At 28.7% G+C, this 13,980-nt stretch overlaps 2 protein-coding genes across 2 annotated transcripts; one reads left to right on the plus strand and one right to left on the minus strand.

The window, feature by feature from the left end:
- The first annotated feature begins 7,791 nt into the window (after positions 1 to 7,791).
- On the plus strand, positions 7,792 to 8,899 carry LOC107629395 (Octicosapeptide/Phox/Bem1p family protein). The gene is made up of 2 exons (XM_016332175.3): positions 7,792 to 8,091; positions 8,188 to 8,899. The coding sequence occupies exons 1-2, from the start codon at positions 7,950 to 7,952 to the stop codon at positions 8,640 to 8,642; spliced, it is 597 nt and encodes a 198-aa protein (XP_016187661.1). The 5' UTR covers positions 7,792 to 7,949; the 3' UTR covers positions 8,643 to 8,899.
- Positions 8,900 to 11,906: 3,007 nt separating this feature from the next.
- LOC148569646 (transcription termination factor) lies at positions 11,907 to 13,843 on the minus strand. Its single transcript, XM_088509432.1, has 2 exons — positions 13,651 to 13,843; positions 11,907 to 12,437 (listed from the first exon to the last, which is right to left on the minus strand). Exons 1-2 carry the CDS (start codon positions 13,792 to 13,794, stop codon positions 12,282 to 12,284), a joined length of 300 nt encoding a protein of 99 aa, XP_088365558.1. The 5' UTR covers positions 13,795 to 13,843; the 3' UTR covers positions 11,907 to 12,281.
- Between the last annotated feature and the right edge of the window lie 137 nt (positions 13,844 to 13,980).

A 13,980-nucleotide genomic window follows, 5' to 3' on the forward strand; every position in this document is an offset into this window, starting at 1 on the left:
TTCTTATGTGGAATTTAAATATTGTAAACCTTAATATTTTGTGTTATTAGTCATTATAAGATTATAAGTTAATTTTTATGTTTAAAATGAATAAGACTTTAGACTAATGCATAATATTGCGTTATTTGTATTGATTTAAATATTTGGTGTTATTAGACAATATTAGTATTGATTATGGTTATGCTTTAATTTTAGAGAAATGTTAGTTCTTGTTATATCTTTTTAAGTGAATTTTACTATGTGAATTGTGAAATAATGGTTGAAAATTAGGTGATTTTTATATGCTAAAGACCCGATTTTCATCCGGTTTTCACCCGATCCGAAGATACGTATGTTTCATTGGGTGTAGGATCGAGTTAAGATCTAAAAATTAGGCCCGATCTATATTTTGGGTCGAGTCTAGATTAAGCCAAACCCGATATAGTCCGGTCCATGTACATCCCTAATTATTTAATACGATTATTAATGGTAAGGTCAATCACCAAAACATTTTTAACTCGTGGCAGTATAACTGATCGGTTAATTATAAAGCAGGTTATTAACTAAACAGAACTTGCTTATTTATTTTATTTATTCGAAAAATAATATTATATATTCAAATTTTTTTGTTAATTAAATTTAATTAAACTGATCTAATAATTATAACTAATATTATTTTAAATATTATTGTTTAACTTGGTTGAATTTCATAAAAAAAACTTGAATGTCATTACTCTTTTTTTGAAAAATCTATTGTCAACAATAATGAGGAAGAGTGAGTTTTGGTTTCACAATTTGGGCCCAGAGAGGAATGGGATGTGAGTGTTATGGGCTTTTATGATTGGTCTTTTTAGTAATCGGTAATTTCATTAATTTGATATATGAGTGTATTTTTAATGGGCCATTCTGGGCCTATTAACATACTATTTGATTATACTCTCAAATCTAAATTACATATTGGCCCAAGGTCCATCAACATGCATTATGCTCTTCTCACCGTTGAAGAACTTGCCTAAGAACTACTAACGAACAAACTTGATTTGAGTTTGTTCCAATTTCTACCAAGCCCAAGATGAAGGAGGCCCAAGTCCCCCCTTGCTACATTACCCAAGAGATTTTGGGCTGACTTCGGGTCTGAACAAGTTGCCAAAGACATCTACAAAAATCGAGTATAATTTAACAGACTTGAGTCAGGGGAGTGGTCACCTCATTCATTCGCTTAAACAATTATAGAATTCGAAAGATGAGTGTTAGGGGTCAGTAATTTTTGTGTTTTGTAACCATTAATTGGCCATCAATAATGTTTTTAATGGTGTGAGATTACATCAATTAGCCATCCAATGATGAAAAATCACTCACTTTTCTTTTGATGGTTAAGTGCTGGCCACAAAACATAAAAGTTGCTAGCCCCCTAGACTTTCTCACCATACCATCTTATGCATGCAATAACTCATTGGTCAACGACGAATTCTTTTAAGTCCATTTATTTTTATCCATCTAAAGTAACGTCTCGAAATAAGTACATACAAAAACTATTTTAGCATATTAAAACTTACAAGAAATACAATATTTTTTATACCTGAAATGAAATTCAAACTTTCAGCAAGACTAACCACATAGTTATTGATAAGTTATTTTTATTATTGAAGAGTATAATACTTTTCTCTTACACATACATTATTGTCTCTCATGTCGTTTTCAACAGAGTTTGTGTCTGATTCATGCATGTCCATGGGCGATCAAAATGGGAAATCAATGTCTTTTCATCAAATACATTGGCAAATAGCAAGTGAAATCTTTAGCCCTTGTACAAAATCACTGAAGTGGATAAGATTAAACACAAAATCCAAAACCAGACTATTTAATTATTCATGATTATTTGTATACTTGATTTGCTTCTCGGATGTGTCCCATTCCATCCAATTTCAATTCCAAACATAAGATGTGATGTATTATTATATTGCTTACACATCATTATATTAAACCATACTTTATCTAAATAGAAATTATATTAACACAAACAAAAGATACAAGATATTTCCAAGTATCCTTCATAAACTAACACAAACCATAATTCTGATTCAGTGGTAGTATTCAATTCTTACACTAAAATGTTAGTGACCGCTATGAATACAAACAAAATCTTGAAAGTAATGTCAATAAGCAACAAATAAATATCTTATATTATATATATTATATTCTCCTTGTTGTGGCACAAAGTTAAAAGCTCTCAGCCTGTCACTTTTTTATTCCCTTGATTCAATTATATTTTGGATAAGAAGTTAGAAGTTAAGAGCTTTTGGGATAATGTTTTTGGATAAGGGGTTTGAAACCTTATAGTTAGCAAAATGAACAAATTAAATATATAAAAGTGAATACCTCATTGGACTCTGATAATTATCTCGAAAGGACAACGAAATCCCTAAAAAAAAATATCCAATCCATTTTTTGATATTTTTTTGGGATTGATTAGCTTTTGTGTCAAAAAAAAACAACATTGATTTTTTTTTTGTACAGAGACCTTATTATCCTTTCGAGGTAATTATCAATGATCAAATTAAAATTTTTTGTCAAAAATCTCCTTGTATTTGAAAGTAATTGTCGGGTTATTTTAATTTTTTTTTCAATATATAACCACCTTTGTCCTAGGATTTAACAACAGTATAGAGAATGAGACAACATTATGGGAGTTTCAGATACAGTTTCCTAGGTCACAAATAATTTTAGATCTTGGGAAAATGTATGTATATATCTTCACATAAATTGTGGGTTGTGCAAGTGCAATGCACATAATTTTACACGTGGCATATGCATGCGTGGCAAATCCTATGCTCTCCACTTGCTCACCACTATAGGAACAAATCATTGCAACAATAGTACAATTTAACAATAATGTATATTTTTTAAAAATATAAGATAAGAACATTTTAATTTTTTTAAGGATAAAATATTTTTATCTTTAATATTTGTTAAAAATTTTAAATTTGATTTTATTTTAATTTTGTTCTAAAAATTTTTATTTTTATTAAATATATTTTTGACAACTAATTTTTAAAAAAAAATTGAAGATGAATTTAGCAACAAATTTATAAAAATAATCTTTAAGACAAATAAATTAGACATAAGTATTATATATTACTTCTTGATTAGTTCTAAACTTTTTAAAAATTTATCTGTTAGCAGTATATTTAATACAAATAAAAAATTTTAAATGTAAAATTGAAATAAAAGAAAATTTAAGAATATTTTTTAAAATTTTTAATAAATTTCAGAAATAAAAAATATATTTTATCTTTTTTTAATATATTAAATGTATAAAAATTTTTAAAAATAAATGTTAGTTTAATTTGTATTCTATTCTAAAAATTTTATTTATACTAGTATTCTAATATTATTAACCAATATCCTTAACATCATGACCCAGTAGCTTTCTAATTAATATTGAATTATTCTATTACTTATTATAATTCCACAAAATCTTTAATTAAATATTTATAATTTAAAATTTATAATAAAATTCTTCTATTAAATAAAAAATTAGTTAGAATCTAATTAACTACCTGTTTTAATTGTTAGTGCAGAATTAGCCTAATATTAATGGCAGTGTCTTGGTCTTGGGATGTGAAACTGAAATTGAGTGAGGGGCTGGACAACCTTAGACGGCGGAATGTGGGGCCCAGCCAGTTACACGTGTTGCAATTTCCAACTTGCAAGTTTCTTATTTTTATTTTTATTAAGGAAAAGTATAGGGTACCAACATATTATCTGCCAATTTCTGCCAACTCTTATTTATAATTGTGTTTCATGGAAGTGTGTTCGTGAATGTGTCTAATAATTAATATATTTTAAATACATATATAAAAAGACACATTCAGAAAATATATCTATAAAGACACTTCTATTAAACACAGTTATAAAAAAGACATTTTTATTATACACATCCACGAACACACTTCCATGAAATACAATTATAAATAAGAGTTGGCAGATATGCTGTTGGTAACGTAGCGGAACTGTTTTATTAAATATAACTTTGACAATTAATTTTTAAAAAATTTAAGATCAATTCAGCAATAATTTTACAAAAATAATTTTATATACAAACAAAACAGATATAATTATTATGTATTATTACTGAATTAGTCTGTTAAAAATATATTTTAAACAAATAAAAAAAATTTGAAATAAAATTTAAATAAAATAAAACGTAAAAATATTTTTAAAATTTTTAATAAATTTAAAAAATAAAAAATATATTTTATTCTTTAAAATATTTATAATATTTAAAAATATTAATATTTTTAGTGATAATTATATAATTACACTCAAAATACATATAAAATCACAATAATATAATGGTGGCTAATTTTTTTATTTATAAAAAAATTTATTATTATATTATAAAAATACTCAAATAGTATTTGTTGAAGTTGTTTTTTATTTATAAAATGTTAAACATAATGATAGACATGTATCATTGACTTTTTCAATTATTGAAGGTTTAATTTGAATTTTCAAATGCATCTAATCTAACCTAATTGTTTATACGAATATATGGAGTTATATATAGGGGATATATATACCATTAAAATAACATCCTTATATTAAAGGAAAGGAATATTGTTGTTACTCTTAAATAGATAATATAACTTATTTAAAAGGTTTTTGGTTTTTCCTTTTAAAAAAGTACAAGAACTCAACACAATGCAACTAGATAAAAAAAAAAAAAGAGTTTTTGTTTTTAATATAAATTGTATTTATAATAAAATTTTATCAAATCAAAAATAAATATTATAAAAAATAAAGTTAAATTAACTATATTTTTTATATATTAAGCAAATGTTAGTGTAATATTCAATTATTAAATTTTATGATATTTTAAAAATTTTTGAAAGCATGATAATATAATTTTTGTGTATTAACATTATGTTCTTTGCGTATTGTATATTTAAATATTAAAAATACACTATGTTTTTTGTAAGAATTTCGCTAGGGAGCCAACGGTGTATTTGTACAATGTGTACAGTGGATTATTTATTTGGCTTAATATAAATTAAAAAATAAATAAAATACTACTAATTTCTTAAGCACAATACACCCATACTATCCAGAATAACCATCCAGTACCAGGGATAATAAACATCTGATATCCTACTAAATCAAATATCCCTAAACCTCCATTGTACGTATTGTATTGTACAGATACTCCATTAACTCCCTATACTTTCTCTTTTTGTAAATTGTTATCTCAAAATTTAAAAAAATATCATAAAATTTAATAATTAAGTATTATACTAAAATTCGGTTAACATCTAAAAAGATTAGTGGTAGAATTATCCACTCCATATATCACATGTTCTGCTGGAGGAAAACACACCTGTAAAATTCACATTATTTTCTTTTTCAGAAAGGAAATAGAATGTGGTGATTATATTCTTTCAAGCAGAATCATTTTCAACCTAACGTGCCAATAGAATATTGCCTAATAATCATGTTTTTGTAAAGAATTTGTCGTAAGTCATAGGTTTTATAGGACATTTGTGGTCACAAAACCAAGTCTAATTGTTGTTTTATATATATATATATATATATATATATATATATATATATATGGAATTTATAGTTACTATCATGATGATAGTTACAGTGGTTACACAAATTTTATAATACTTAAAAAATATTGTTAAATTAAAATTAAAATTGTAAATTAAAATAATATTTTTTTATATTTTTAAATACTCTTTACTTTTATCTTTTAAATTTAAAAGTATTTTTAAATATTAAATAATATTTTTAAATGTTACTAAAATTATATAGTCATAACAACTATAATAATAACCACTATAATGTGATATATATATATGTGGGTAATAAAGAGAAATTGATCAAAATATTTTTTCCGATAAAAATATAAATGTTTAGCTTATAAACTATAATATTGCACACTATTAAATGGCTCCACTTTATTTCTGTAATAATGAAATTTTTATTAATTTATTTAAATTTTTAATATTTTCAAAAAAATCACATGTACATTTTTTGAGCTCAAATTAAAGAAGAAAACTAAATTCCAATAAGATTTGGATTGTGTTTGGAAATATTCAAAAGATTACAATCATTTTAATAATCACTTAAATTTATAACTATTTTTATACAACGAATTGTGTATGTAAGAATTAATTGATATTTAAGCTAAAAAAGTGATTCTAAATTTAGGGTTAATTATTTTCCTTCATAGAGACAAAGACCTCTATTTAATTAGTTGTTTGTTTTCGGCCTTGATGTCCCGCATTTAATCCATTAAAAAAAAAAAAAAATCCAAATCGGGTTCTGAGATTATCTAAATTACTTTTTCATACCCCTACATAAGAGATATAAAAAAAAAAAAAAAAAAACAAGTAAAAATTAAGGGAAAATATATATATATTGAAATGTAGGAGAAAATCTATGTGTGTCTGATCTAGTTGTGTAGCAAATATTGGCTAAAAAAGAAAATAATAAATGGCTGTTTTCGAAAAGGTTGACATAATTAAACAAATACTATACGTTTTCAATTATGATTTATATTTTAGGTTAAATCATAATTATGTTACTTCTTTATGAATTTCACGTTGAATTATTTAATTAATTATTTATTTTTAAATGGTGTGTTGAATTTAGTCTTTATGTTAGGAAACTTTTATATTATTAGTTAGAAAAAAAAAAGCTTGAAAAATTGAACATTATATAAAATATTTATGAATATATTTTAGTAAGAAAGAATACAAAAGGTAGATATCTTTAAAAGATATTCTAATATTTAAATTAGTAAGTATTTTAAGATATATAACAATTTTATGAGTATAAAATGTTAATGAATAATTTATAAAAATATAGATATTAATATATAAAAAATGTTTTTTATATGTATAAGATTGATGAATAATATTGATGATGTTATGATTGTTTGGTTATTAAGATATAAATAATAATTATTAAACTTGTTGATTACAAAATTAAAGTCAATAGAAATAAAATTAAGTTATGACTTATAACGATAAATTAAGATCAAATTATAGCGTAATAGATCATATTTTTAAAATTTTGAATAAATTTTAAAAATAAAAAATATTTTATTCTGAAATAAAATAAAATGTTAGATGATTGTCTACAAATTAGTACAAAATTATAATTAAGATAGTAAAATTTTATAATAAAACTTATAAATTCAATGGTAATTATTTTAATATTTTGTCAATGAGTAATAGCTCAAATGACATAGTCTCTCCATACTCAATTAAAAAATTGCGAGTTCGAGTCTCATATCTTTGGTAAAAAAAAAAATATTTTGTTATTTTACTAATTTTTTGATAATTTGTTTCTGGAAATTTCGACATAATAATAGTAGGCAGTTTAGGGTGTAAATAAGCTGAGTATCAATTTGTGGGCGCCACATGGCGGGCCTCAACAAGCATAACGCCAAAACGGGCCACCCCCTCCCAACTTCTTCGGTTACCCACCCCATCCCTTAAGACTTAGACCATTTTTTTTTATTTTGCATTATTTTATTTTTTCTATTTTTTATTTTCTATTTTCTTTTTTGACTGAATTTCTGGCCTTCTTTCTAGGAAAGCAAAAAAGAAAAAGAATATCCGCATATAACCACGCTTAACAAGCACTCCAAGTCTCCAAGTCTCCAATGACCAAGGCGGTTTTATTATTTATTTTAAATTTTTAATTATTATTAATTATTGTAATAAATAAATAAATAATATTAGCGCGTGGGCTTCCCTCGCTTTCCTGGCCCTATAAATTAACCTCAAAATCACTTCCCAGGGTTTTCAAGCACCAAGCCTCCAACCCTCTAAAGCCAGAGGAACACAAAAGCTTCCTTCTCTTCCTCTCTTCTCTTCTAAAAAGGTTCTTCTCAGTTTTCTGTTTCTAGAATCTTCTAAGCTTCTTCTGTTTCCCAACTAACTGAGTAGCAAGCCATGGAAACGAGTCCTGGCCGTACGATTAAGCTCCTCTGCAGCTACGGCGGCAAGATCCTCCCACGCGCTACCGACGGCGAGCTCCGTTACATCGGTGGCCACACCAGAGTCCTCACCGTGGACCGTTCCATTTGCTTCTCAGGTTCGTTTTCTAGCGTTGTTTCTCTCTCAAATTTCAGTGTTCGTCTTTTTTTTTTCTATGATTGTTAGTTAACTGTTTCTGTTTCGCGTTGTGCAGACTTGTTGGTAAAGCTAGGAGAGTTGTGCGGTTCGTCTGTGACGTTACGGTGTCAATTGCCGAACGGAGACTTAGAAACCTTGATCTCCGTCACCAACGACGAAGATCTGACGCACATAATCGAAGAATATGACCGCGCTTCGTCGAAACTACCTCATCCGTTGAAGATCAGAGCCGTGCTGTTTCCGCCAAAATCGTCTAAGAAGGTTTCTCCGGCGACGTCGTCTCCGTCGTTGTCTTCCTCTGCTTCATCCAGCGCCAGTCACTCGCCAGCAAGATCTCCGTACACCTCCGCAGAATCGCTGCCGCATGTGGCGGCGTATCGCGTCGTCCGCCAAAGCCGTCCTGTCCCGATCCGTAACGGATCGGCGAAAGCGTGTTGCTACAACGGCCAGCTAGAAGGAAGCCCTAGGTTTCTTTATTACGGATCTCGCTTCAGTAATTACTGCCATTGAAGCGGAAGCTTTAGAGTTATGCACAGTAAATACAAGGATTAAGGAACAATATCCAAATACGAACCTGATTCTTCAATATATATGACGATGATGATGAAAAATACCAAAGGACTCGAGAAAAATTAGGGAAAAAAATGAATGAAAAGAGGAAAACATAGAGAGAGATGAGTTAAGAAGAATTTTATTTAGTTTTAAGTTTGATAAAATTTTGGATCTGGTTGAGGTTCTAATTTTTTAAACGAGCTTCAGTTCTTTTCTTCCTTGGGCTTCATTGGCTTTGGAACTATTATTTGTCCCTGAACCAGTCAGGGGTCCGTTACCGTAACCGTAAACAGCCATCTAATTCGGACACAATTTTTTGTGACGTGTCCTATGCGTTCCGCTTTTGGTGGTTTTCCTTCCGTTTAACGACGCTCGTTGATGTGAATTCATTATTTGATTATTTACCGGTAAGCTTTTCCTCAACTAAATGCAATTATTCCGTTCGTTTAATCATGTGATTTTTGTTTGCTTTTGTTTAGTTTATTTGTTTCAAGTATTTAATTTATTGTTTCTGTGATTATCGTTGTTTGTGAACTGATTATGTTAATATTCGTTGCAATTTGCAGGTCAATAATCGCGTTTGGTGTGTTTGAAGGGGCGGATATTGATGCTTGTGGCGTTTGGGAAGAGGACAAAAGAGGATTGAACCTTCAAGAAATTGTTAGGGCAACTTGTCCCACAGCTGCAAGCTTAGTAGATTATGGAACTTTAAAAAAATGCATAAAAAGACACACAGGGAATCAATGTGGACACCACACCAGCCATCAAGATACCATAAGCTTATAATTTTGGATTAGAATAAGATATAAATTTTGTGAGATAATAAATTAAAAAAATTGGTATTAGTTAATGATGAAATTGATGAACGAAATGAATAGTGGAGGTGGTGCCCGGTGGAGTAAGTCAGCAAGGGTGGGTTACTTGACAACTTGACCTCAACTGCATTATCATTGCTGGGGCATATTCCTTTGGTGGGTTCACACTTAAATAGTTAAATCTACCCCTACTCTTTTATAAAGATTGGACTATAAATAAATCAAATCATGGAGAAAGCATTGAAGAAGGAACATGAACATAACCCCTCCATGTTTTCCGGATAAAGAAAGATATCGGAATTGACGAAAGTAACCAAGCTATTGGGATTCAGAGGCTCCAAAATAAGCTTTTGTTATAAATTACACATTGAGTTTTGCTAAGGCCCAACAAGCCAACAATTCAAGGGAGAGCGGTGAAAGAAAATATACTATTTCTTTCCACAAGGGATCTCAAGGACCAAGTACCTAAAATAAATAAAATAAAAAAAAAACACAAGGGCACATGTGGGAATACATTATTTTTACTTTCCACGAAGAGGGGAGGATTTTTGGCTTAGTTATTCTTCCGTGCAGGACTTTCGGATAAATTTATTAAATATTTTAATGATGTGATTAGAATACTCTGTACATAAAGGTATTTACTTAATTATTTAATACTCTTCTAATATATTAATTTTAAAGAGACGTCTATGATCGCTATGGTCATCATACTTAGATTATCTATTAAATCGTCTTCCTTTTGCTACTCATGACAACACCCTCAAGGAGCTACTATTATTCATTGTGTTCAATTTTTCTTTTAATTAATAATAATACCATATCTCACTATTTAAATTTTAAAGAATAATTGGATATATATTTTTATTAAGATTTTAATTGAGTTTATGAATAATAATTTATTCTAGTTATTAATATTTAGTATAAAATTAATTTTAATGGCTAAATTAGTAAGCTAAATATTGATACTTACACACATAAAATTATGTCATATGTGTATGTTTATTTGAGATAAGAATTTAGTTATTTTTATAAGTATAGCAAGCATTATAATGAAAGGCACGTCAATAGAGGTGACCAAATTTTAAATCATTTTTATGAAATTCATATGACTATTACTTTTCAAATTTATTATTATTATTATTATTATTATTATTATTATTATTGAATCTACTCTTCTAAGAATGGGATTGGTTATGGAGATGAAGGAAAAATGTGAGTGAGGGGACAAAACTAAATAAAATTAAATATTAAGAATATTTTAAAAAAAATTATAAATTTTAAAAACAAAAAATATATTTTATCCTAATATTAAAAATTTGAAATGAGAAAAAAAAAAAGTTGGCTTGTGGAGTCAAATGGATATATTGGATATTTCTCTCAATGTGAAACTATTATTGATCTTGAGGCTATTGTTTACAATGGAGGAGATATATCCTTTTGTGTGGAGATGTTGATCCTTTCAGTTTTTGAGTTAATACGTGGAAGCATGGGTGCCTGAACCCTTATGGGAAGGCCTAATAAGTTAAACCCAAGTCTATTCAGCATTGCTTCATAGTTCATATCCAAAATGTCAAATGTGTGTTCACAAATCACATTTAACGATTGAATTGTCTTCTCCATGTTTTATTTAGTATTTATTTATTTATTTAGTCTTGATTAAATTGACATCTAAATTCTACTATCACTAGTAGATTAATAGGTATTAACATACTTATTTATTTTTATTATTGTTCATGTGTGAGAAAATAATCAATATAAAATTAGTCAAGTTGACAAGTCTTTTTAATTTTGTATATATATAAGATGAATTTTTTTTTCTTTTGAAGAAAAAGACCAAAACATGAATGAGATACCAAAGGGAACAATTAAGTGTTTCTTTTGATTTCGTTCTTACCCGAAAGGATTCTTGTCAAATAAATAAAAATAACAAAAATCATAGCAACTCCATCATAGTAAGGACAACAATGGCAAAAGGATTAGTTTGAAATATCAAATATTCAAAACAAGGAGCTTCCCTCAAAACAACCTTCTCAGTTTGTTTTTGCACCATTCCATTTTAAAATTACGAAATGGACTAGTATGGGAAGATGGTTTGGTTTTAAAAAAGCGCAAACTTATCCAAACAAGGTAGGGTGAAGTAAGCCTACACAGCCGTGTAGTTTAGGTACTTTGATTTTTCGAGTAATCCCCAAAGTGACAGATCAATGACTAATAGATTGCAGTATGCATAAGGCAGAATTTGAATCTCTAGCACTTGCTTAAGCGAACTAGTAAACTAACCATTAGACTAATCAAATTTTATAGGATTACTTTTCTTTTATAAGTGAGAAAATTGATAAAAAAAAAAAAAAAAAAAAGAATTTAATCAACTTTGACTCAGATAGCAAAATTTCACACATCTTAAAAATTATAAACTCAATGGGAATTAATCTTTTATTTTATTACTTTAATCAATAGTAGAACAAGTATGCTACTTCAGTATTCTCAGTTCATTGGTGTTTGATTAAGCATAAGAAAGAGCATATAAATATAGACAATGCTATGATGCATGCACCAAGATAATTCTAAGGGCTTAAATCTTAACATAATCTAATATCAAAAACCCCAATTAAATCTACACTGAACTTCTTACTCTTAGTGCATCAAACAAGAAGTCCAACTTGGTAAATTTTTAACCCATTCTCTAAAAACATAGCAGAAAGTATGATATGAATGTGATCCACTTCTTGGTACAATGATTTGTTCGGGTCCAATCAACATTGATGAAATGCAAACATGATCTTCAACCGGTTTCTTGCTCGAATTCTTCACCCTCTGATTCGTCAGCATTGTCCGCGTCATCATCATCAGCATCATTGTCAAAGTCTTCTTTATCGTTCTCGTTAGTTGTCTTCCCAATCACAACCAGGTTGCTGTTCATCTTCCTGATTTCATTGCACTGAACATTGATATGAATGATGAGTAAGACGACAAATGCTAATCCATTTTGGAGAAAATCAGAAGCGTAGCGCTCAATGAAAATTTACTTGCTATTAAAGATAAAACAAAAATAAAACACCCTAAAGCCTAAATCCTAAGCTATAAACCTAAACTCTAAATCATAACCCTAAATCCTAAATTCTAAATTTGAACTATTGATATAAATTATAATAAATGAAGAGCTAAGATTTGTTTAATAAACAAGAAGTGCATCACTCTTTGCTTAGTAAAGTGCGTTTAAGGATGAGTCGTCGAGTAAGACACCAGAGAGAAAAAACAAAAAGAAGAAACTCCCCTGTACCTTGATGCCCATTTAACCTCAGAACATGTCATTTATCTTTTCAAGGAAAAGATCTATCAATTATGGAAGCACGAGATTCTTATTTCAAATTCTGGCATATACGTATGATATGCGGAATACAGATAAGATACCCAATAGATATTATCTCTGTAACAATTCTCCGCAAATGCAATGTAAGCATTGGGTTAGGCAATAATGATATGGCCCAACATGCCGAAACCGGCGGTCACCCCATCAGTAGTAGGAGATGTAAGGATGGATACATAGAATTAATATTCTCAAAATTGGCATTCTATTTGTGTTAATATACAACTAACAAAAATCGATTGCATTACCAGACTTAACACATTCATGAATACTTGGCAGTATAGTATGCACTGCATTGGTTCATACCATACTTAAATTGATAATACACAATGAGTGTGGGTGACTTACCACTAATACTACACATATCTAAGAACTAATTCAAATATCAAAATAATCAAAACTAAAGCATAGTCTATAGGTAAATAAAAGAGCCAAATTGAAGCAAATAGGTAAATGCTAATGTGGCAAAAGAGCATCATAATTCATAGCATACAATCAGACATAAATTTCATATATAAATAAATAATCTTCAGAAGTCAGAACCTAAAGCATACATGTAATTCCTATTGCACCCTAATTTATGAATTAACAACCAAATCATCCAAATTCCTAATTCAAATGCAGAATCATACAAATCTAATTGCTTCCGTTATCACTTATCATTGACATTGTCAACAATTTAGAATCTAAAAACTATTCATTTACGAAATTAATCCGCCAAATGGAAAAAACCCTAAAAGAAGGGGGGGGGGGTTTAGGGTAAATAGAAGGAGGGAGAAAACACCTTCTCTTCAAAATCGGATTCTTCCATGGTGAGGAGGAGCTCCTCGTTGTGGGGGAGAGGCCATTGAGAGGGAAGGAGATACGACGTCGGAATATTCCTCGTCGATAACGGATACTGAGTCATATACGCCGGAAACTGCATCATCCTCTCTCTCTCTCTCTCTTCTTTTTATTATTATTTTTAAAAATATTTTCTTTTGGTCTCTTTTTTTTGGATAAAATGTTTTCTTCTCTTTCTTTTTGGACATTGGCCCATTTCTAATATAAAAACTTCAGACTAAAAGTTTCCGCTTAAGAAATTTTTTGTGTTGGGCTTTTAAGCCCTGTTCTA

The sequence above is a fragment of the Arachis ipaensis genome, chromosome B3 (assembly GCF_059453495.1).
Source record: "Arachis ipaensis isolate K30076 ecotype BB chromosome B3, ASM5945349v1, whole genome shotgun sequence".
Taxonomy (NCBI): Eukaryota; Viridiplantae; Streptophyta; class Magnoliopsida; order Fabales; family Fabaceae; genus Arachis; species Arachis ipaensis.